This window comes from Aegilops tauschii, chromosome 3 (assembly GCF_002575655.3).
Source record: "Aegilops tauschii subsp. strangulata cultivar AL8/78 chromosome 3, Aet v6.0, whole genome shotgun sequence".
In the NCBI taxonomy this organism is placed as follows: domain Eukaryota; kingdom Viridiplantae; phylum Streptophyta; class Magnoliopsida; order Poales; family Poaceae; genus Aegilops; species Aegilops tauschii.
In genome coordinates, this window is record NC_053037.3 from 467,756,021 (window position 1) to 467,779,688 (window position 23,668).

The 23,668-nt window shown below is 42.4% G+C and overlaps 3 protein-coding genes across 3 annotated transcripts; 1 reads left to right on the forward strand and 2 right to left on the reverse strand.

The window, feature by feature from the left end:
* Positions 1-9,576, forward strand: LOC109768245 (V-type proton ATPase subunit a1). The gene is made up of 18 exons (XM_020326989.4): positions 1-450; positions 1,781-1,825; positions 2,473-2,595; positions 2,764-2,871; positions 3,251-3,364; positions 3,441-3,611; positions 3,846-3,983; positions 4,201-4,308; positions 4,426-4,533; positions 4,608-4,756; positions 5,309-5,462; positions 6,301-6,461; positions 7,234-7,440; positions 7,534-7,717; positions 7,801-7,884; positions 8,472-8,665; positions 8,747-8,806; positions 8,961-9,576. The coding sequence occupies exons 1-18, from the start codon at positions 310-312 to the stop codon at positions 9,163-9,165; spliced, it is 2,454 nt and encodes an 817-aa protein (XP_020182578.1). The 5' UTR covers positions 1-309; the 3' UTR covers positions 9,166-9,576.
* Positions 9,577-10,300: 724 nt separating this feature from the next.
* LOC109768244 (nuclear transcription factor Y subunit B-2) lies at positions 10,301-13,266 on the reverse strand. Its single transcript, XM_020326988.3, has 8 exons — positions 12,974-13,266; positions 12,683-12,886; positions 12,401-12,530; positions 12,265-12,270; positions 11,636-11,731; positions 11,515-11,565; positions 11,317-11,382; positions 10,301-10,670 (listed from the first exon to the last, which is right to left on the reverse strand). Exons 1-7 carry the CDS (start codon positions 13,249-13,251, stop codon positions 11,362-11,364), a joined length of 786 nt encoding a protein of 261 aa, XP_020182577.2. The 5' UTR covers positions 13,252-13,266; the 3' UTR covers positions 10,301-10,670; positions 11,317-11,361.
* An 850-nt stretch (positions 13,267-14,116) lies between these two features.
* LOC109768243 (small ribosomal subunit protein uS12) lies at positions 14,117-15,661 on the reverse strand. Its single transcript, XM_020326986.4, has 4 exons — positions 15,484-15,661; positions 14,711-14,866; positions 14,503-14,629; positions 14,117-14,425 (listed from the first exon to the last, which is right to left on the reverse strand). Exons 1-4 carry the CDS (start codon positions 15,486-15,488, stop codon positions 14,285-14,287), a joined length of 429 nt encoding a protein of 142 aa, XP_020182575.1. The 5' UTR covers positions 15,489-15,661; the 3' UTR covers positions 14,117-14,284.
* Between the last annotated feature and the right edge of the window lie 8,007 nt (positions 15,662-23,668).

Sequence of the window (23,668 nt, forward strand, 5' to 3'; positions counted from 1 at the left end):
TCCGCGCCCACCCAACGCAGGCGCGCATGGCCCACGGGCCAGCCACAGCAGCCGCTTTCCAAGACGCTTCCTCGCCCACCCTCCTCCTCCGTTTCCATTGGGTCGGGACCCGGGTCATGGCAGCAGTTGCGCACCTGCGCCTCGCAAAGAATACAGTGCCGACTAGTAGAATTGGACCGAACGGAACCCCCCCTCAGATCTGAGACACCACCGGCTTCCTCCCTCCCCCTCCCTCGTCCTCGCTCCCGCCCCTCCCTCACGCTGGCGAACCTCCTCCTGGAAGCTCCGGGAGGGGGCCGCTCCGGGGCGATGGGGCTCTTCGACCGCCTGCCCCCCATGGACCACCTCCGCTCCGAGAAGATGTGCCTCGTGCAGCTCATTTTCCCCGCCGAGAGCGCGCGCCTCGCCGTCACCTACCTCGGCGAGCTCGGCCTCCTCCAGTTCAAGGACGTGAGTGCCTCTCTACCTCGTCTCCCCCCTCCCCCCCTCCCCCCTCGCGGATCTGCCTGATCCAGCCTCGTGCGTCGTGATCTCTGACCCGCTCGCTCGCGTGCGCGGCACTCTCCGCGCCCTCGGATCTAGCTTTCGCTTGTGCTTGGGTAGGACGGCTAGCGTTTGATCCCGGTGCCATTGGACCGCGAGGCTTAGCGCGCGTCTCGTTTGAGCTGCTTTGGACCAACTGCCTTCATTGTTTAGTGGGTGTAAGGTGCTGTTCTCGACCAGGGGCCGCAGCCTGCGCTGTCCCACTGTGGCACAGGCTTCACAGGGCTTAGACGTCGACGATAACCGCGGATGAATGTGGTAGAGGAAATTCGTATTGTACGAATATGTTTTTGGTGTGTTTTTAGCTTGCTTTGATCCCACTTGGCATCTATGCTGTCGTCGAGTCCAAATTACCTAAACCAATAGCCACTCTTCATCATGAGCCAATTTATACGAATAGATTGTTAAGGAGGGTGATTTGCCGTTTGTTTGTTGTACCATTCATGGATATGTGTTGCAATTTGTCAAGTTTTTATTGATTAGCTTGGCATAATGGAGCACTTTTGTAATGCTTAGTTTAGCTGCACAATGCATCCTTTCTAAGGACATGAAAATGAGTTGAAGTTTGGGCTTCGCTAATAACTTAATCATAGAGATGCTCCTAAGAACGTTAGGCAAACTGATCGCTGCTTGTTATTCAAATTCCTGATTAAGATAGTGGATTTTCCTGCTAATGTGATCATACGGTCTGATAGGTTCCTGTTTTCACCTATGAATCGCCATGCCACCATATGCACGCCATAGTCCTTAATGATGATACATATCCCCTACCGGGTGCTGCTGCATTCCATGACTGTCTGTCAGTGAGGAAATATGCACAAGAGAGGTTTGCGTGATGCATTTGGTGTCTTAGTCCCTCAGCACCTCCTTTTTGTTGTTTATTATCATGCGCAGGGTGGAAATAACCAAGTAGGTTGATTAATATCACACCAAAATATCCGTGGAATTGCGACTTTATGATTAGACGTGTGATTTTCATAGGACCAATTATCACATTGTGTATGTTAAAATGACATTTGTGGAAAAGAAATGAGAAGAAAAATAGGCTTCAGAAATAATAAAAACGCCATAAGAGTATATTCGACTACATATGACAAATTTGAGGCTATACTTTGGACTCCATAGAAAACTTTGTTAACTGTTTACTTTCAGATCTTAGTTTTTCTTTGTTCTATCTGCCAGAATCTACAATTGTTCAACTGCTGACCTTTTTATTATTCCACCCCTTCTTTTGCAGTTGAATGAGGATAAGAGTCCTTTTCAGCGTATATTCGTCAACCAGGTGATCTAATTTATATTATTCTCCATCTGATATTTATGTTGGTCACACCATATTGCACACATCTATTCTACTATGCAAATGCCAAAGCTAGTATAGAGTATGGATTGTTTCAATGTCACTCATCTACTTGTTCTTGTTCTATGTGAAAAACGAGCCTACGGAAGCAGAGCCAAGCTGAATTTAATCTGATATGTTAAATTCATAAACTATTTGTTTCTGTTTGCCTTGATTTTTCAAAAAATATTGGAAAAGAAAGAAATACCTGAACAACTAGAATGTGATAAAAGGGATACATTGGGACTCTTCTTGGTAGATGGATTCAATATATTTGTTGCATTTGGTATTTGATACCGTAAGTATGTGATTTCCAACCATTTACCTAATGAAATATGTTAAGTCGCATCATATATCATTTCAATAAATGGTAAAAACGGTAGGGAACCTCCCAAATGCTTGCTTTTATATGCTTGCAACGTATGATGCGGTGATCATGGTATGGAACTTAATCGGACTGTTGCTTCCCTTACTGTGTGGCAGTGGATGCACACCAGCCCACCCCACCCCACCCCATCTGAAGCACAGAACTTCTGTTCAACAACTTCTTTATGTAGATTCATTATGATAAGCCTGTCGCAACTCTTCTGCAGGTAAAGCGATGTGCAGAGATGAATCGTAAGCTGAAGTTTTTCAGTGATCAGATCAACAAGGCAGGTGTTAAATCTTCTGTCCGGCCTGCACTACAACCAGAAATTGATTTGGAGGAGCTAGAGGTACTTCTTTTAGTTGGAGCTAGAGCTGCATTAGCACTGTCATTTTATCATAGCTATATAATTAATCCTCTTGGATTTCTATTATTTATGCAACAAGAAGTCATTTTGAGAGGAAATGCTTAGTTTGCTCTTAGGGAGTGTCAATAATTTCTCTCGCTGTTTCTGCAGGCAAAATTGGGTGAGCATGAGCATGAGCTGCTTGAGATGAATACTAATAGTGGGACACTACGGCAGACATACAATGAACTTCTTGAATTCAAACTGGTCTTGTCAAAGGTTGTATCTTGATTCTTGTGAAACATTGAATTCACTGTTCCGTGTGTTTGAATCAACTGTTCCATGTGTTTACTCGTGACTATTAAGGTGTGAGATAAAAGATATACATTGGTCGTTAGTGTACTTGCAACACCTTCTATGGATATGCTGGTGTACTTTCTTCTTGAAAATATGGAAATTCGTGAAGAAATATGTTCTCTGTAGCTGATGACTGGGCACTTGATCCAGTTTATTAAACTATGGAGTGTAATATTGGTTGTTAATCATAAATCCCTACTGCAATTGTTATACATCTCGGTCAAATATTAACCATGCTTTAAGTAACATATCTATTCCTTTTTCTGTTGTTTTCCATGCTTTCTCAAATAACTTCTTGCAGGCAGGTAGCATCCTTGCTGCTTCTCAAAATCATGCAACTCCAGCTGACCATGAGCTAGATGAACATATATATGACAAGGAAGTGGATGACGGAAATGGCTATTTGCTTGAACAGGTGTTGTCATAGTTCTTATTCTTGAAGTTAATACTGTTCTGTTCTTCCATTAAATTGTAACACAAAATGTTCTCAGGGAATACATCAAGGGGCCTCGGAATCTGGTGTTAGGTTTGTTAGTGGGATAATATTGAAGTCCAAGGCATTGGCTTTTGAGAGGATGCTTTTCCGAACTACAAGGGGAAATATGTTTTTCAATGAGGCATCTGCAGGGGAACCTGTTATGGATCCCAGTTCTGGTGAAGAGGTCTGTCATTGTGGTTTGCTGTTCCTAATTCTTGTGTATATCGAGTAGCTGCCATAAATTATTTACTGGTTGTGATAGCTGCCATAAATTATTTACTGGTTGTGATAGCTTCTCTTTGTTTTCTATCTCCAACCAGGTTTACAGCCCTAATTTATGCAGTGTAATACTGAAATGAACCTTGAAGCCTTGAAAGTTTTTCAACACTATTTTAACACCTGAGTTGCACTCTAACAGGTAGAGAAGACTGTTTTTGTAGTTTTCTTTTCGGGGGAGCAGGCTAAAGCAAAAATATTGAGGATTTGTGCTTCATTTGGAGCAAATTGCTACCCTGTTCCTGAGGAGATTGTCAAGCAGAGACAAATTTTTCGTGAGGTATTTTAATTTCATCTATTGGAGAAGCACCTTTTTCTAGCAGCAACAATTACTCCATTCTTCTGTACATGTAGCTTTCTGTGAGTATAAGTTCAGTTTTTAGCAGCCTCCCTGTCATTTTGTTTTCTGTTGAAGTGCATGAGTGCCATCCTGATGTAACGCTGTATACTCTGTACTGAAGTACTTTAAGTTCTGACTTCTATAATATTTGTGGCAGGTATCATCACGCCTCTCCGATCTAGAAGTCACCTTGGATGCTGGAACCCAACACAGAAACAAAGCACTCGAGTCAGTAGGGTCCCAATTATGGAGGTGGATACTCATGGTAATCAAGTAATAGCAATTCTCATTTTGTCTTCAAATTGCTACCTTAAAAAAATTGTGTTCCGCATTTGTGATAGTACCAAGTAATTTTTATTTCTCACCTGTGTATTCTTTTTAGGTAAAAAAAGAGAAAGCTGTTTATGATACACTAAACATGCTGAACTTTGATGTGACAAAGAAATGCCTTGTTGGAGAAGGATGGTGTCCAATATTTGCTAAATCTCAGGTCAGAAATGCAAAGCTTATTGTGCTCATTTTTCAAATTTAGGACAGACGTCTTACTTCTAAGTTGTGTTTCAGATTGAGGATGTTTTGCAGCGTGCAACTCTTCACAGCAACTCACAAGTTGGAATAATATTTCATGAGATGGACACTATTGACTCACCACCTACATACTTCCGAACTGATAAATTTACAAATGCTTTCCAGGAGATCGTTGATGCATATGGGTATGTATCTTGGTGCAAGCATTAGCCTGAATAAATGGTTTTATTACATTTGTGCCCTTTGGGTAGTCGTGGAAAAACCAAGTAAATATGGAATATTATGTTCTAAATGAAATTTCTATCCTATGTGTAGGGGCAAAGTAGTTGGAGAGATCATGTTGTAGTTAGCTACTCGTTCCAGCAAATTTGTTCTGCTATTAATTTTCAAGGGTTTGTGTTTGGGATCAAGGGGTAGTGAGCAAGAGCATGTTACATTGTTAGGTGACAGTTGATTTAATTCCAAGACCTAAGAGGAGTTTGTTCAAGAGTTGGATTAGCTTTGCTTGTTTAACGTTCGCTGCAGCTGTTCTTTTTTGTTGTTGTTGTTGTTAATTGTGGCCATGCAAGATTGGTTGCTTCATAAGACGTTTGAGGTTATTGGCATCTAAACTCGATGTGATTGCTTTGTTTTGGAATGTTTTGTTACCAGATTATCGTTTACTATTCTCTGATCAAAGAGTAGCCCATGTTGTAATATATTTGCCATGAATTGATCACAAATATGTATTGTTGCAGTGTTGGTCGATATGAAGAAATTAATCCAGCTGTATATTCTGTTATCACGTTCCCATTTCTGTTTGCTGTTATGTTTGGAGATTGGGGTCATGGAATATGTCTGTTACTTGGAGCTTTGTTTCTTATACTTCGTGAGAAGAAACTTTCCTCTCAGGTACTCTGAGCTCAACTTGGACCTTTTATTTTCTTCCTTTTTTGATAATGGCCATTGCATGCAATCTTTAAAGTGTGATTTTACTGGAGTGCAGTTCATAGATTGCACATATGTTACTTTCTACTGCTTTAGATAGTGCAGTTATAACTTGACTATTGATATGTGCACCTAGTTCCACTCTTCTAGCATACCTCTTTTTGTTCTTTTTTTCTATTTTTGCTCCCTACCTTCAGATTTTGGTTCACTATTCTCTATGGCAATATTCGCATATGCTAAGAAAAACATGTATAGTTATTTCATGACTTAGCTGGGTATGATGCTTAACTTATATTAGTAAAATCCAAATAGGTTGTACCCCAACATCTCTAGGACAAGGTTTGATCACCTCAAAGAACATTAGAAGTTCTTTTTTTAGCATCAATATCAACCTAGATGGAGGTAGAGGCGCGTGGAACCTATGGTGTCTGTAGGAGTGCATTTGCAAAAATTGTGGAGAGCCCATTTAGTTATGGCATTTTGCATAGTTATCCATAAAATCCCTCAATCTAGATGGAATCCAATATCTCTGTATGCTAGGACCACATTGAAAAACTGTTTCTGTCCCCACTTGTGCCTACCGTCTTAAACCATTATCAAACAATGTGCTTGTGAGTATCTTCTACAGATATATTGCTGGGAAGGTATTACTCCCTCTGTAAAGAAATATGAGATCGTTTAGATCACTAATACGGAGGGAGCGGTTCTTTATAACTTTGCAGTTTATCAGTTTTTTCTTTTGCAAATTGCCTGCACTGAAATCAAGCTGTTCTCCTAAGCTGTGGTCCATTGATTATCGCAGAAGCTTGATAGCTTTACGGAGATGGCATTTGGTGGGCGTTATGTGATTCTTCTGATGGCGTTGTTCTCAATATACTGTGGGCTCATATACAACGAATTCTTTTCTGTTCCATTCCATATCTTTGGCAAATCTGCATATGCGTGTCGGGAAAATTCCTGCAGGTCTTGACTTTACCATTTTGATAGTTATCTGAATGTGCTGTTATGATGGGAATTTGAAATTATAACCCCAGTTAATTATCTAAATCGAGCTCAAGTTATTTTTGGTAGTTCATTCTGCTTTGAGCATGCTGCAAATTCTGTTTAATTTGCTACTCCCTCCGTAAACTAATATAAGAGTGTTTAGATAACTATTTTAGTGATCTAAACGCTCTTATATTAGTTTACAGAGGGAGTAGTTCGCAAATTTCTTGAGTATATTCCATGTGTCTAGGCATTTTGGGCAATGAGTAGCTCTATCTCCCCTCCACTTGCAAAATAAGGAATACATAAGCCCTGAGAGTATAGACACAGATTTATTTTTGAGACAATGGGACTATATGCAACTATAAATACACGCAGCTGTTCCGTCTTGATATAAGGATCTCTATTTCTTAAGGTAATATGCATCCATGACAAAATGATTTAGCTTCGCAAATTATCTAGACTGGTTAAAACACCTTGTGGTTCTCGGCTTGCAAGGTACTCCCTCCGTCCCAAAATAAGTGACTCAACTTTGTACTACAAACTTGAGTCACTTATTTTGGGATGGAGGGAGTAGTACTACATAATAGCTATTTTTGTTAAGGGTGCATATGAGATATGACTATCAATTTGGTTATTTCTGTTTTCTATTTGTTGTTACTTCCTTAACACTGGACCCTCTTTAGTTATAGCCTGTAACCAGATAGCAAGTTTATCTCATAAGATTTAACACCCTACCTGTGTGTTTCAGTGATGCATATACTGCTGGTCTCGTAAAAGTTCGTGATCCCTACCCTTTTGGAGTGGACCCAAGTTGGCGTGGAAGTCGATCTGAGTTACCCTTTCTAAATTCTTTAAAGATGAAGATGTCCATACTGATGGGTGTCTCCCAGATGAACTTAGGAATTTTATTGAGTTATTTTGATGCAAAGTTCCATAAAAATGCCCTAGACATCAGGTATTATATATTTTTCTCGCGTCTTTCCTTCTTTGGATGCAAGCAAATCAGAGAATGAAAAGGGCAATAGATTTAACAATGTGGGTTCCTCAGGTACCAATTCATACCGCAGCTGATTTTTCTGAATAGCCTCTTTGGTTACTTATCACTCCTGATTCTCATTAAGTGGTGCACGGGATCTAAAGCCGATCTGTATCACGTGATGATATATATGTTCCTTGACCCTGCTGGAGATCTTGGAGAGAATCAACTTTTTTGGGGACAGAAGGAACTCCAGGTACTGTAACCTTCTAATAAAACTAATGAAAGCCTTCATTGTATGTTCTTTTTCATGCCTATTTACCAGTTTCCCCCTTCCAGATACTTTTGTTGCTTCTGGCCCTAGTAGCTGTTCCATGGATGCTCTTCCCAAAGCCTTTCATTCTAAAGAAACTTCATAAGGAGGTATGTTATGAATAAACTTGACTCTTGAAGAAAAACAATTGCACTCCTTTTTGAGATAGATTTTTGGTGCTGTACCTGTGTTGGTGTGTCATAATGCTTAAATTAATAAACCACAAGCTTAGTCCATAGCCTCTACAGCCTTATGCTCTATATTGACAGAGTTGTGCTTGTATAGTTAAATCCAGTAGTGCAAGAGTTAAGAATACCATTGGTAAATTTCAGAGAGTGAAACCTAGAAGAGGTGCCTCTTAAGCTATATTGCTAACTTGGTTCTTGTTATCACTAGTTTTTATGCTGCATCCTGGAGATCTTTCTTTGTTTTCTACTCCCTTCGTTCCTAAATATAAGCCATTTTAGAGATTCCAATGCGGACTACATATGGAGCAAAATGAGTGAATCTACACTCTAAAATATGTCTATACATCCATATGTGGTCCATGTTGAAATTGCTTATATTTAGAAACGGAGGGAGTATATGCCATCAGTGTTGTTAGGTTAATGAGTTTAGGTTATGAGTGAGTAAGCAAAAATCCTAGATTATGTTTGCTATATCTAGTGGATTGCTAAATCTTCGTACCTGGATGTAGAGATTTCAAGGTCACAGCTATCGCTTCCTTGGGACATCTGAAATGGATCCAGATTCTGAACCGGACTCTGCCCGTTCACGTCATGATGATTTCAATTTTGGTGAAGTTTTTGTGCATCAAATGATACACTCCATCGAGTTTGTTCTTGGGGCTGTCTCAAATACTGCATCATACCTTCGACTTTGGGCCTTGAGGTTTGCCTCTTGTGATTTTTTGTTGCAAATTTTCATCTGTTGGTTCTTTCCATGACTTGATGTACTGTTATTTAACTTCAGCTTGGCACATTCTGAGCTATCAACAGTCTTCTACGAGAAGTTGCTGCTATTTGCATGGGGGTAAGCTTCGATCCTTTTCTCCTCTTTGGGCGTAACTTTTCTATTCTTATGGCGGTGTTTGTCTTCTCATTTGACTGCCATGAAATGCATGATCTCAGAAATGATATCATCTACTGCAGTTTCTTACTTGAACTATTTACTGTATTATTGACAGGTATGACAGCCTCATCTTTAAGTTAGTGGGGCTCATAGTTTTTGCTTTTGCTACTGCCTTCATATTGCTCGGGATGGAATCGTTAAGTGCCTTTCTTCATGCATTGCGTCTACACTGGGTCGAGTTCATGAACAAGTTCTATCACGGGGATGGCTACAAATTCAAACCATTCTCATTTGCTACGCTAGCAGACGACGAAGAATGATATGCATACAAATTTCGGCACGTTGAAGAGATTAAACTTGTCTCTTGAAATTTTTGGAGCACTGGTGTGGAATTTCATGAGACAGATGGGTTTTCCCCAATACACATCATTTTGTCAGGTCGCAGGACTTCTTCCTAACGCCGCGCAGGGGAAGGAGATTTTGTAATTTTACGGCAATATTGTAGAGGGCGGGCTTGTCGTACAGTGCCTCCTGCGGAGAGGCAGATTATAGTAGCTAACAAAGAAGATAGAAAATGTAGATTTGATCTGTCTACCTTTAGCCGTCACATTTTGTCACTTGGTAGAAATGAGAAAACCCCACCTTGTCATTACTGTGTCCAGACTGTAAGGCGTGAATTCTTTTAACTATAATATCTGTCCATTTAAATAATCATACGAGTATTTTTTTCTTGTGCCGATCGTCGTTTATCTACTTGTACTATGAAAATCGACTCGTCATGAATGTTCCTTTGATGGCTTGAATTCATGCCTTGCATATGCAATTCATATGTTGTATAAAAAAACATGCACACATTTTTTTGTGGTTCACCAACGGTCGTGCTTTGTATCATTTCTTTGGCACTTACACAGGATATGTTCTACGTGTATGGCTTTCTTGATAGGAGTATTTTAAAATGCTTTGCAAAATGAGGGGCAGATACGTGATGTCTGTGCCAACTCGTCCAGTATTTCTGTTGCACAAGCTGGCAATTCATTAGGCGCAAACAATCTCATACTCATTTTTGTTTATTATTTTAGGGAATGATCATAGATTTTTTTTTTTAGTGGACGGGAATCACCGTAGATAGTTTTTTCTGGGCCATCACTCTTATCTCCCATGGTTTTTTTTTGAGAAATTCTTATCTCCCATGTGTTGTTCCCTTGCAGTTGTAGCTGCAGAGTTAACATCCATGGCCCATGATGAACTGAGCGCTTTGGCTGCCTGATGGGAGAAATTGTTCGCCTGCAGTTTTAACCACGTGTTGTTGCATAAGATGAGTGCGACATTATTTTGCATAAAGGTAAAAAAAACTATACATATCAGCTTAGGAACGATCAGCGACACCAATCAGCCAAACAAAGTTGATTTGAGGGGGACGCGATCAGCTCCCCTTCCAGACATGGCAAAGACAGGTTTACAACTCAGTTGGCTTGCATGTTGCATCACAAGTCGATGTCTGTTTGGCGAGCCTTACACCCCGGAGCGGGCGCAAGAAACACCGCACAACTATAAGTTAATACCCAGTTGTAATATATTTATGCTTCCTAATACAAATATCTGAAACAAAAGATTGCCAAACTACCAACGGCTGAATTATTCTGAATGTACAGATAAAAACAAGCACTAAACCATAATAGGTGAATCTATTCTCTCGGAAGCAATTTACATCTTGGAGGCAGCCATCACAACCAACTGTTAAGCACCCTTCCAGGTGCTTTAGTTTCCAGCCAATGATCATCATGAACCTAATGTTGGGGCGGCTTCCTTAACAGATAGATAACCACTGCAGCAAGCAAAACAAGTGGTGTCAGATGAAAGAGAGTAGAGTTGCGTTTTGTGCAAACTATTATAGAGTATTTCAGAGTTGCAGATTTAACAAGCCCGCTATTGTAAAAACTCCAATGTAGGTTGAACAATTTCACATAACCATACTGAAACCCAGCCTTGGTGAAGTCTCAAATAGCTAGGTGCAAGACAGGCGGGCCATGTTTCTCAAGTATGGTAGCTAGGGATTCTCATACAATTCGAGCCATCAAAGAAAAACATTCTAGAGATTCTAGTGGTTGCACATACCATAAGAGTCAACCCTTAATTCAAGAGATTTGAGATACAACAGTGTATTCAACTGTTTTGATGTCAAAGAATAACTATATCTTAAGTTATGCGATGAATTTGTTCAAAATGCTGACAGTTTTGTGAAATTTACTGAAGAAAGAGGAAGCATGAAACATGCATAGCATCAAGAGAATCTGCTATGATTCAGCACAGATACGTATTTTTCATTCACTTGCTAAAAGGGCAGAAGATTCATGAAGAAGACTATACAAACCACTGAAAAGAAGAAGAGAAGGGGTACTAATTTTTAGGGCTGTCTAAGATTGTCTGAATTTGCCTCACATATAACATGCTTGTCAGTACAACAAAATTACCTCATGGAGCAATACCCATTGCCGAAAATTGCCTGATCTTCAGTTTCAGGTGTCCCCATTATGGTACTGATGATGTAAAGGGGAAGAGCGTCAGGAAAAGAATATGATGATTGAAGATTGCTATACAGAACTGTATCATGTTTAGCTTCAAAATCGAAGTATAGGGTTGTAATGGCAAGTGATGGTATGATAGGTTACCTGGGGTTGCATATAACCCATCCCTTGGGCGTAAGCTCCATGCTGAACCATCTAAAAGAATATGAGCAAGTCAGTTTCAAGCAACATTAGGAGCAAAGGAACCCAAGTTGCAAATACTAACCGCTTGGGCGTTTGAGCTAGTCGCACCACTATGAGCACCAATTATATCTTTCTTCACGGATCCTTCACCAGATTTTGAGGTCAATTTACTATCACCCTACAGGAAAGTAATAGACAAGAGAGTCGTTAATATTCAGTACATACTGTTCACATAAAGCACACAAGATAGAAACAGAAGCTTGCAAGGCCATAATGCAGTCCAACAAAATGAGTGGGAAGTATGTACCAACTTAAGTATTAGAGAGCAATCACGCAACCTTGCTTAGAAGTTAGAACTAGTTTATTGCTTGAAAGCTGGAACAGCCTTCATGAATGCAACTAAGTTTCTTTCACGGTATATGAAACTGGAAAGCATGCGGGTTTTATTCAGGTGTTCACGCGAGGAACTTGCAAGCTTCAAAGTACATAGGTCATGTGTATTTCACATCAAGTGACAACTATATACCTGATTAAAGGGACACAGCTCAAAGGATCTAACGCAGGTTATGTGGCCTAAGTAGGCAGGATCTAACCCTTTTGTGGTTATGTTTAAACTAGGACTTAGAGGAAACTGCATTTTGTTTTGCATTGGTATGAAACGTATCAGCGAATCAATATCATGTATGTCGAATTGATTACAAGATCACATACCTCCATCTGCAATCACCGCGCCCGTCCAGAAAATTGCAAGGAAGACAGAGAAGAAGCGAGGTGAGATGATGACACAAAACAAGAGAATTATTGTCATTTGCAGCAAGTACTGACAGTGAGCAAGAGCCATGATTACATCTCTGTACTTTTGCAGGTAGATCTTGAGGGGGTCTACGTACTCCTCGAATCCGAGCGTGGCCATGGCCCAGAGCAGATCGTCCCCGTTGATGGTCTTGCGCTTCTCCTTCTGGCACTTGTCGCTGGCCCTACCAAACCAAACCAAACCACAGCGAAAAGTCACAACTCCGGCCACCCAAGACAAACAAAACCAGCCCGGCCGAGTTCGTTCGAGGCCGAGGTTCGAAGGCCAGGTGGCATGACGACGGTGGCAGCGAGCAGCTAGCGGCGGGCAACTCACTCGCTGGTGACGAAGGAGATGAACTCGGAGACGCACTCCTGGAGGGTCTCCTTGGCGTCCTTGGCGATCTTGCCGTTGGCCGGCACGGCCTTCTTCATGATGCGGCTGATGTTGGCGATGGGGAGGAAGCGGTCCTGCTCCCTGACCCCGCCGCCGCCCCGGGGGCTCCCGCTGTCGTCGTCGGCCATCCCGCGCCCCGAAACCCTAGATCCATCGCGAGCAAATCAGGACACGGATCCACGGCGCGCGATCGAGAGGGGATGGGAGGGTAGGGATCGAAATCAAACGCACCTTATAAAAAACGCGCGCGCGCGGGGGGAGGAGCGGAGGGGAGAGAAGGGAGGGGGGAGGAGGAGACGGTGGTTGGCGCTGCGAGGAGGGGTGGGGAATGCGAGATCGGACGCTGGAGAAGGCGACGCGGCCCGGGCCGGTGCGATGGGGAAGACGACGGATCCGGGCCGTTCGTCGGTCGGGAAGAGAGAGAAGAGAGGAGGCTGCGGGTGGGGCCTCACCCTGCCGGTGGACCCCGTGGGGTTAAAAGTGCCGTGGTGAGCTTCTTCTAGCACCATGTTAGATGGGCTTCTTTCGTTGAGGGATGTTCGGAGGGCTTTTTGGGGGCTCTGTTCTCGAAACAAAAAGAAGCTGCTTGGGCTTCACCACGAATTTTCATCTAATCTAAAAAAAATACCCCTAAAAATCACCCATCGAAAAGCCTAATATAAAAAAATTGATTCGCAAAAAATATCTAAAAACCATAAAATTTCTAAAAAAAAATTGCAGGATCTATCTTCGTTTTTTAACACAATTTCCTATTGCAAACTATGTCAATCATCAAATAATGTATACATCATCCACAAGTTAATTTTATGAATAGCAAAACCAATTATTTCATGCACTACTTTGGCAATGCTTGAACTGGATGTTCCGAATCGATCATCAAATCTACAGTCTGCCTAAATTGCTGCTCTCAATCGCCATCACCAAATCCTGCAGCTACGCTATAGGATTCAGCGATAGCAGCTTCAGAACAAAGGAGCACGCACCTCCATTCTATCTTCTTTAGGCAGCTACGCTATAGGCTTCAGCGATAGCAGCTTCAGAACAAAGGAGCACGCACCTCCATTCTATCTTCTTTAGGCTGCTCGACACGGCGAAATACACAGACACCTTCCCACATTAGGTTGAGATTTGGTGCATGGGACCTTGTTTGTTTGGGCTCCAGCTTCTACAGAATCAGCTGCGGATTCCTGTGCTGGCAAACCCAAATCAGATTTTGGCTAACTAATTAAAAGCTGATTCAAAACAACTGTTTGTTTCAGATATAGCTTTGAATCCGGTCCCTAAAGCTGAAACAAACACGGCCAAATTCTACATACACAACCAATGCCCAGGGCAATTTCAGGACAAGGGAAATTCATCTCAAACTGGGGAACAAAACTCATAACAGTAGCACTTTCCCATAACAGGAGCAAAATGTGACAAGGCATAGTTTTCACCAACACGATCATAAGTTATCAACTTAAAAGTGCTGTAAACACAAAGGTACCATCCTCCTTCAACATCTAAAGGCCCGACATACTGTCTACTCCATGCAACGGCAATCTAAGACCTGGGCTTCTCCTTCTTCTCTTTGAAGAGGGCAAGCAGAGAAACACCTGACACCTTGACGACCTTGAACCGGACACCGGGAATATCTCCCACAGCATGTCCCTTACGACCGAATCCAGCGATCAGCACCTCGTCCTGGACAACAGGTGAAAGACAAACTTAGTACCTACAGCAGAGCAAACATTTGAAAAGTACCATGATGGAGAACATACATTCTCCTCGATGAAGTTCAGGCAACCATCATTGGGAACGAAGGCGGCAATCTTCTTTCCATTCTTCACAAGCTGCACACGAGCACACTTACGGATGGCAGAGTTAGGCTGCTTGGCCTCAATACCACTGCAATAGAGTCATCATATATTAGCTTCACCCCATAAAAACAAGGGTAAGAAGAAAAACATATTGCCCATTTTTACATACATCTTCTCCAAAACAATGCCCTTGGCGTGAGATGACCCGGCGAAGGGTTTCTTCCACTCGTTACCCAAGTGGCTCTTCTTGTATGCCTTGTCAGCCCACCTCTGGTTCCTGCGGTGGGTCTTGAGCTTGCGCCCAGCTCCCATACCACGTGTCTTACTGCAATGCAAATAACTCACGGTTACCACAGCAAAAGCAAAACAACATAACAGACTCCTGGTCTGCATCACAACAGTTTGACATTGGATTCACTTAAAATCAGAAAGCTATATCTAGAAAATAAGGGCCACACTACATCGCAAATGTATTATTGCTAACGATTCAAAGAGAAACAGCCATCTAAAATGCTTAGTTGTGCACACACTTTCATATCATCTAAAATCTCCTAGTGCATGTTGAAGTAACTACTCAAAAAACATGGTTAAAAAGAACCAGATTTACTACTAAATCGGGATGATTTCTTATCGAAGTGTATGCTACCATGCATAACCTCCCAGATCCAAGTTTTGGACCAAGAAAATATGACTACACGGCAGCAACGAATTAATATCGCTTATGAATATGTTTAGTGCTGACGTTGTATAATCTGATCAGCACTTGACCGTCCATAAGCTAGACGCGCAGTGACAATCTGCCCGGTCTAACCTAACCAAAAGCTCACGCCATGCCTCTAAATCACGCGGTACAGAAGGCAGAAGACTGGCCATTCCAGATCGCTAACCTAGCCAAGAAGCAACCATGGAAAATCAACCGGAAGTGTGTGACGGCGAGCTTACCCCATGTTGGCGAAAGGGGTGGGAAGAACTCCGACGAGGCGGCGGCGGCGGCGGCGGCTGGGCTAGGGGGCGCGAGCTCGGAGCGGCGGCGGCGGCAATAGAGGGGAGGGATGAGGGCCAGCAGGCAAAGATATTTATATGTGCCAGCTTTGGTGGCTAGGGTTTTCTTGTGGGCTCGATGCTTTGAGATTCGTGATGGTCGATGCAGCTACGGTCCTGATGCGGAAGAGGTGAGGGATGCGGACGCTGGACCTGGTCTGCCACGTGGACATGTGGAAACCCTCTTGATGCTTAGACCCGCAAACTGATCTCGAACGTTTTCCTTTTGACATGATCTCGAACTTCTTTTTGATTCCGCAATCCTAAAGATCAACCACGCCCAAACTACAAAATCAAAAAAAAAAAAAAAACACGCCCGAACTACTGTTTGATGAAGACACATATAGCTATATGACCCTTTTCTGTGAGCCGTTTAGCCTTTGCAACAAATATTGGGTTAAGCTTAGATAGTAGCCGAGGCAGGGGCACCCCAATGACCATGGTTTTCTTTGTATTATGTGTATCAATAGTAAGGTCTAGTTTGGTAACACCGTTTTTCTTTTAAATCATATTATTTCAATACATGAGCAATAAATAAATACTTCAGTTACTAAAAATCATAGTAGCCAACATTTCTCGGTTTAAAAAAAAAGAGGTATGTGCCTCTTTTTTATATACCACAAAAAGACCACGATTTTAGATATACCATGAATTGTTAAACTACAGTATTTTTCGTCCAGACAATTTAAAGTATTGAATACCAAAATATTGTCAGAAACCATGGTATTCCTAAAAAACTACAACAATACTTTGCCCTCTCGTCTTCGCGCCGATGGTTTGGACTTTGGGCGAAATCCCCGCTCGGCTGGTCGAGGATGGCAGCGACGACGCCTGCGGGTGCCGTGTCCTCCTTGGGGCGCTGTCATGGTCGTGGTTGTGTCTCTCCTTGAGCGCCGGGGAAAACCCTTGTTCCGGTTCGTCGGAACAGGCACCGGCGGCGTCACAACGTCGTGCCCTTTTTGAAGGCGCTGCCTTGGCTATTCATAGAGTCCTTGGAGTTGGAGCTTGGGGCGACTCGGTTTTGGTTGGGGTTACCGCTCAGGTCATGAGCCTCCAGGGCGCAATGTACACCATCGCCAATGCTTCCGGCGCGTCTTCTTCCTCTGGATCGGCCAAGTCCTGCCACCCACTTGCCGACTTCTCTAGGCACTATAGGTGGGGCGGTACGTTGACCCAGTATGTCCTATGCTCGTCGTCGCGTCTTGGTTGTGTAGTGCATCGGTAGTGACGCGGCTTGGTTGCTCTGTGCCCCATATCCTCGTGTTCTTCACTAGAGGTCGGACAAGGCGAGTTCCCTTGTTATTCGATTGTAGTAGGTGTGGTTCTAATCCCAGGGATTAGCGTGGTGTTGTTTGTCTTTTGGCGTTGTAACTGCCTTGTGGTGTGGTTCTGGCCGCTTGGCCCTTCTTCTATATAACGACGATACACCTTTCCATGGTGTATTCGAGAGAAAAAAAGATTTCTCCCCTTGCACCCTCCCTCCTAATATCAGTTTCTGCGCAATTTTGCCTCTACCATTGCGCTCGGCGGTTTGCAACACGAGACTTAGTGCAACCTTTGATTTTTTTTTCCTGATGAAACAGTAGTCTGATCTACTCATTGAGTCTTTCCAACAAGCCTTGTGTTGCACTCATCGCTTTGTAATATGAGTCTTGTTGCTATCCCCCGAATATTATTTTCTAGTGTCCAATCTGCTCGCTGAGCCTTCGCAACAAGTCCCATTTTGCGCTTAACGCTTCACAACAGCAGCCTTCTTGCAATCCTTGAATGTTTTTTTATAGTGTCTGATCTACTCACCGAGCCTTTGCAATAAGCCTCATGTTGTGCTCATTGCTTTGCAACACGAGCCTTATTGCAATCCCCTCAAATAGTGTTTTTGCCTTTTTCTTCCACTAGTCCGTGTTGCGCGTGCACGTCTTGCAACAAGGTCCATGTTGCATATGGCTTAGTCAGGGGCACGTGACCTGCGAACAATGCGGTGGATGGTTTATGTCCAACCGGCCGGTTAATGGAAGTGTTTTTTATATATGTTTCCCAAATTCATCAATAGAAGTAATTGTTCCATCATTTGCTTCTTACTTTCACACATTGCAAGCCCTTTGCCCTAACCTAGAGAAGTTAGGCCATGAAAGATAAGGCCGACAATGTCAACGGAGGAAGGCACGACGCCGTCGTTTGGACACGAGCGTCCAAGCGGTGCCACATCTTCCCTCACTCAATTGCATCGCGATGCTACCCCTTAGATTGTACGAAAAATGATGACTTTCATGAAGGAAATATGCCCTAGAGGCAATAATAAAATTGTTATTTATATTTCCTTATACCATGATAGATGTTTATTATTCATGCTAGAATTGTATTAACCGGAAACTTAGTACATGTGTGGATACATAGACAAATAGAGTGTCTCTAGTATGCCTCTACTTGACTAGCTCGTTAATCAAAGATGGTTAAGTTTCCTAGCCATAGACATGTATTGTCATTTGATGAACGGGATCACATCATTAGAGAATGATGTGATGGACAAGACCCATCTGTTAGCTTAGCATAATGATCGTTTAATTTTTTTGCTATTGCTTTCTTCATGACTTATACATGTTCCTCGGACTATGAGATTGTGCAACTCCCGAATACCGGAGGAACACCTTGTGTGCTATCAAACGTCACAACGTAACTGGGTGACTATAAAGATGCTCTACAGGTGTCTCCGATGGTGTTTGTTGAGTTGGCATAGATCGAGATTAGGATTTGTCACTCCGTTTATCGGAGAGGTATCTCTGGGCCCTCTCGGTAATGCACATCACTATGAGCCTTACAAGCAATGTGACTAATGAGTTAGTCACGGGACGATGCATTACGGAACGAGTAAAGAGACTTTCCGGTGACGAGATTGAACTAGGTATGATGATACCGACGATCGAATCTCGGGCAAGTAACATACCGATGACAAAGGGAACAGCGTATGTTGTTATGCGGTTTGACCGATAAAGATCTTCGTAGAATATGTAGGAACCAATATGAGCATCCAGGTTCCGCTATTGGTTATTGACCGGAGATGTGTCTCGGTCATGTCTACATAGTTCTCGAACCCGTAGGGTCCGCACGCTTAATGTTCGATGACGATTTGTATTATGAGTTATGTGATTTGATGAACCGAAGTTTGTTCGGAGTCCCGGATGAGATCACGGACATGACAAGGAGTCTCGAAATGGCAGAGACATAAAGATTGATATATTGGAAGGTTATGTTTGGACACCGGAATGGTTTCGGATAGGTTTGGACATTTTCTAGAGTACCGGGGGTTATCGGAACCCCCCCGGGAGTTAATGGGCCTTCATGGGCCCTAGTGGAGAGAGGAGGCGGCGGCCAGGTGGTGGCGCGCGCCCCCCAAGCCCAAACCGAATTGGACTAGGGTTGGGGGGCCTTTCCTTCTCTCCTCCTCCTTCCCTCCTTCTCTTAGTGGGAATAGGAAAGGGGGGGCGAATCCTACTTGGACCGGGAGTCCAAGTAGGACTCCCCCCTATGGCGCGCCCCCCTTGGGCCGGCCACCTCTCCTCCCCCCTTTATATACGTGGGTGGGGGTCACCCCAAAGGCACACCAAGTCTTCTCTTAGCCATGTGCGGTGGCCCCCTCCACAGTTACACACCTCGGTCATATCGTCCCAGTGCTTAGGCGAAGCCCTGCGCCGGTAACTTCATCATCACCGTCGCCATGCCATTGTGCTGATCGAACTCTCCCTCGGCCTCAACTGGATCAAGAGTTCGAGGGACGTCTGATACGTCTCCAACGTATCTGTAATTTTTGATTGTTCCATGCTATATTATATTCTGTTTTGGACATTAATGGGCTTTATTATACACTTTTATATTATTTTTGGGACTAACCTATTAACCGGAGGCCCAACCCAGAATTGCTGTTTTTTGCCTATTTCAGAGTTTCGCAGAAAAAGAATATCAAACGGAGTCCAAACGGAATGAAACCTTCGGGAACGTGATTTTTGGAACGAACGTGATCCAGAGGACTTCGACCCTACGTCAAGACATCAACCAGGAAGGAACGAGGTAGGGGGGCACGCCTACCCCCTGGGCGCGCCCTCCACCCTCATGAGCCCCACGTTGCTCCACCGACGTACTTCTTCCTCCTATATATACCTACGTACCCCAAACTACCAGATACGGAGCCAAAAACCTAATTCCACCGCCACAACCTTCTGTACCCATGAGATCCCATCTTGGGGCCTTTTTCGGAGCTCCGCCGGAGGGGGCATCGATCATGGAGGGCTTCTACATCAACACCATAGCCTCTCTGATGATGTGTGAGTAGTTTACCTCAGACCTTCGGGTCCATAGTTATTAGCTAGATGGCTTCTTCTCTCTTTTTGGATCTCAATACAATGTTCTCCCCCTCTCTTGTGGAGATCGATTCGATGTAATCTTATTTTGCGGTGTGTTTGTTGAGAACGATGAATTGTGGGTTTATGATCAAGTTTATCTATGAACAATATTTGAATCTTCTCTGAATTATTTTATGTATGATTGGTTATCTTTGCAAGCCTCTTCGAATTATCAGTTTGGTTTGGCCTACTGGATTGATCTTTCTTGCAATGGGAGAAGTGCTTAGCTTTGGGTTCAATCTTGCGGTGTCGTTTCCCAGTGACAGTAGGGGCAGCAAGGCACGTATTGTATTGTTGCCATCGAGGATAACAAGATGGGGTTTATATCATATTGCATGAGTTTATCCCTCTACATCATGTCATAAGCGTTACTCTGTTCTTATGAACTTAATACTCTAGATGCATGCTGGATAGCGGTCGATGTGTGGAGTAATAGTAGTAGATGCAGGCAGGAGTCGGTCTACTTGTCTCGGACGTGATGCCTATATACATGATCGTACCTAGATATTCTCATAACTATGCTCAATTCTGTCAATTGCTCAACAGTAATTTGTTCACCCACCGTAATACTTATGCTCTCGAGAGAAGCCACTAGTGAAACCTATGGCCCCCGGGTCTATTTTCCATCTTATTAATCTTCCAACACTTAGCTATTTTTATTGCCTTTTATTTTACTTTGCATCTTTATCATAAAAATACCAAAAATATTATCTTATCATATCTATCAGATCTCACTCTCGTAAGTGACCGTGAAGGGATTGGCAACCCCTTTAGTGCGTTGGTTGCGAGGATTTATTTGTTTGTGTAGGTGCGAGGGATTCGTGCATGGCCTCCTACTGGATTGATACCTTGGTTCTCAAAAACTGAGGGAAATACTTATGCTACTTTGCTGCATCACCCTTTCATCTTCAAGGGAAAACCAACGCAGTGCTCAAGAGGTAGCAAGAAGGATTTCTGGCGCCGTTGCCGGGGAGTCTACGCAAAAGTCAACATACCAAGTACCCATCACAAACCCTTATCTCCCGCATTACATTATTTGCCATTTGCCTCTCGTTTTCCTCCCCCACTTCACCCTTGCCGTTTTACTCGCCCTCTCTTTTCCGCTCGCCTTCCTTTCGCCATGTCAGAATCAAAAAGGGTTGGGGTTTCTCTACCGAGTTTTAGCACTTTAGACAATCCTGCTATTTTATCTAAACTCATAAATAGAGATACTATGGAAAAGCCTGCCGGAGTTATCAATGAGAATCTTAATAATTTTGATGAAGATGATTCTGGAATTTTTCGTTATTTACTCGATGAATCTTTTAAAGATGCTTGGGATAGGAGTTAAGGATCCGGGCTAGCTATGTACCCCAATATCAAATTGAGGTTTACTTAAAAAGCTTTTATGTTGGGTTGCCCGCTTCGTTCAAACAAGTTTTAGATTCTATTTTTGAAGAGGGTTTTCTTGAAGGGGACCCCATAGATACCTATGAAAAGATGAAAACTATATTTGGGCACCCCATGAATGAGAAAGTTGAATCCACATCTCTTTTGCTCTCTTACCAAAACGAATCTATCAAAGAAATAAAAGCTAGCCTAGATGCCAATTTCCGCAACGTGCTTAATCTTTCTTCTACCATTAATAGCCACGTGCTTTATCAAAATAGAAAGATTAATTCCATAGATAACAAGTTTGCTCTTTTCTTCCCTAAAACCAAAGATGGCAATACCTAGATCTATCATTGCTATTATGCCTAGCTAGGGGCGTTAAACGATAGCGCTTGTTGGGAGGCAACCCAATTTTATTTTTAGTTTTTTGCTTTTTGCTTCTGTTTAGGAAAAAATATTTGATCTAGCCTCTGGTTAGATTTGTTTTTATGTTTTAATTAGTGTTTGTGCCAAGTTAAACCTATAGGATCTTCTTGGATGATAGTTATTTGATCTTGCTGAAAATTGCAGAAACTTTCTATTCATGAAAATAATTGTTAAAAATCACCAGAACGTGATAAAATATTGATTCCAATTGCTTCTGATCAATAAACGAATTTTCTAGGTCGTCCTATTTTGGCTGAATTTTTGGAGTTCCAGAAGTTTGCGTTAGCTACAGATTACTACAGACTGTTCTGTTTTTGACAGATTCTGTTTTTCGTGTGTTGTTTGCTTATTTTGATGAATCTATGGCTAGTAAAATAGTTTATAAACCATAGAGAAGTTGGAATACAGTAGTTTTAACACCAATATAAATAAATAATTAGTTCATTACAGTACCTTGAAGTGGTGTTTTGTTTTCTTTCGCTAACGGAGCTCACGAGATTTTCTGTTAAGTTTTGTGTTGTGAAGTTTTCAAGTTTTGGGTAAAAGATTTGATGGATTATGGCACAAGGAGTGGCAAGACCCTAAGCTTGTGGATGCCCATGGCACCCCAAGATAATCTAAGGACACCAAAAAGCCAAAGCTTGGGGATGCGCCGGAAGGCATCCCCTCTTTCGTCTACTTCCATCGGTAACTTTACTTGGAGCTATATTTTTATTCACCACATGATATGTGTTTTGCTTGGAGCGTCTTGTATTATTTGAGTCTTTGTTTGTTAGTTTGCCACAATCATCCTTGCTGTACACACCTTTTGAGAGAGACACACATGATTCGGAAATTGTTAGAATACTCTATGTGCTTCACTTATATCTTTTGAGTTATATAGTTTTTGCTCTAGTGCTTCACTTATATCTTTTAGAGCACGGTGGTGGTTTTGTTTTATAGAAACTATTGTTCTCTCATGCTTCACTTAGATTATTTTGAGAGTCCTACAAAACAGCATGGTAATTTGCTTTAATTATGATGGGCATTCAAGATTAGTAAAAAAAATCTTATGAGTGTGTTGAATACTATGAGAAGTTAGATGCTTGATAATTGTTTTGAGATATGGAGATGGCGATATTAGAGTCATGCTAGTTGAGTAGTTGTGAATTTGAGAAATACTTGTGTTAAAGTTTGTGATTCCAGTAGCATGCACGTATGGTGAACCGTTATGTGATGAAGTCGGAGCATGATTTATTTATTTATTTGTTGTCTTCCTTATGAGTGGCGGTCGGGGACGAGCGATGGTCTTTTCCTACCAATCTATCCCCCTAGGAGCATGCGCGTAATACTTTTCTTTGATAACTTGTAGATTTTTGCAATAAGTATATGAGGCTTTATGACTAATGTTGAGTCCATGGATTATACACACTTTTCTTTCTTCCACCATTGCTAGCCTCTCTAATACCGCGCACTTTTCGCCGGTATCATACACCCACCATATACCTTCCTCAAAACAGCCACCATACCTACCTATCATGGCATTTCCATAGCCATTCCGAGATATATTGCCATGCAACTTTCCACAGTTTCGTTTACTATGACACGCTCCATCATTGTCATATTGCTTCGCATGATCATGTAGTTGACACCGTATTTGTGGCAAAGCCACCGTTCATAATTCTTTCATACATGTCACTCTTGATTCATTGCATATCCCGGTACACCGCCGGAGACATTCACATAGAGTCATATTTTGTTCTAAGTATTGAGTTGTAAGTAAATAAAAGTGTGATGATCATCATTTTCTAGAGCATTGTCCCAAGTGAGGAAAGGATGATGGAGACTATGATTCCCCCACAAGTCGGGATGAGACTCCGGACTAAAAAAAAGGCCATAAAAAAAAGAGAAAAGGC

What these genes read in the sequence shown, in the direction of transcription:
- LOC109768245 (XM_020326989.4), top strand. Translation starts at nt 310, where the DNA reads ATGGGGCTCTTCGACCGCCTGCCCCCCATGGACCACCTCCGCTCCGAG. An exon ending in GCCTCCTCCAGTTCAAGGAC is followed by an intron (nt 451 to 1,780) that starts GTGAGTGCCTCT and finishes CTTCTTTTGCAG; the next exon opens with TTGAATGAGGATAAGAGTCC. An exon ending in TATGGAGGTGGATACTCATG is followed by an intron (nt 4,309 to 4,425) that starts GTAATCAAGTAA and finishes TATTCTTTTTAG; the next exon opens with GTAAAAAAAGAGAAAGCTGT.
- LOC109768243 (XM_020326986.4), bottom strand. An exon ending in GGCATTGTTTTGGAGAAGAT is followed by an intron (nt 14,630 to 14,710) that starts GTATGTAAAAAT and finishes ACTCTATTGCAG; the next exon opens with TGGTATTGAGGCCAAGCAGC. An exon ending in TGAACTTCATCGAGGAGAAT is followed by an intron (nt 14,426 to 14,502) that starts GTATGTTCTCCA and finishes CCTGTTGTCCAG; the next exon opens with GACGAGGTGCTGATCGCTGG.
- LOC109768244 (XM_020326988.3), bottom strand. Translation starts at nt 13,251, where the DNA reads ATGGTGCTAGAAGAAGCTCACCACGGCACTTTTAACCCCACGGGGTCC. An exon ending in CTAGCTCAAACGCCCAAGCG is followed by an intron (nt 11,566 to 11,635) that starts GTTAGTATTTGC and finishes ATATTCTTTTAG; the next exon opens with ATGGTTCAGCATGGAGCTTA. An exon ending in TGGGTTATATGCAACCCCAG is followed by an intron (nt 11,383 to 11,514) that starts GTAACCTATCAT and finishes TTACATCATCAG; the next exon opens with TACCATAATGGGGACACCTG.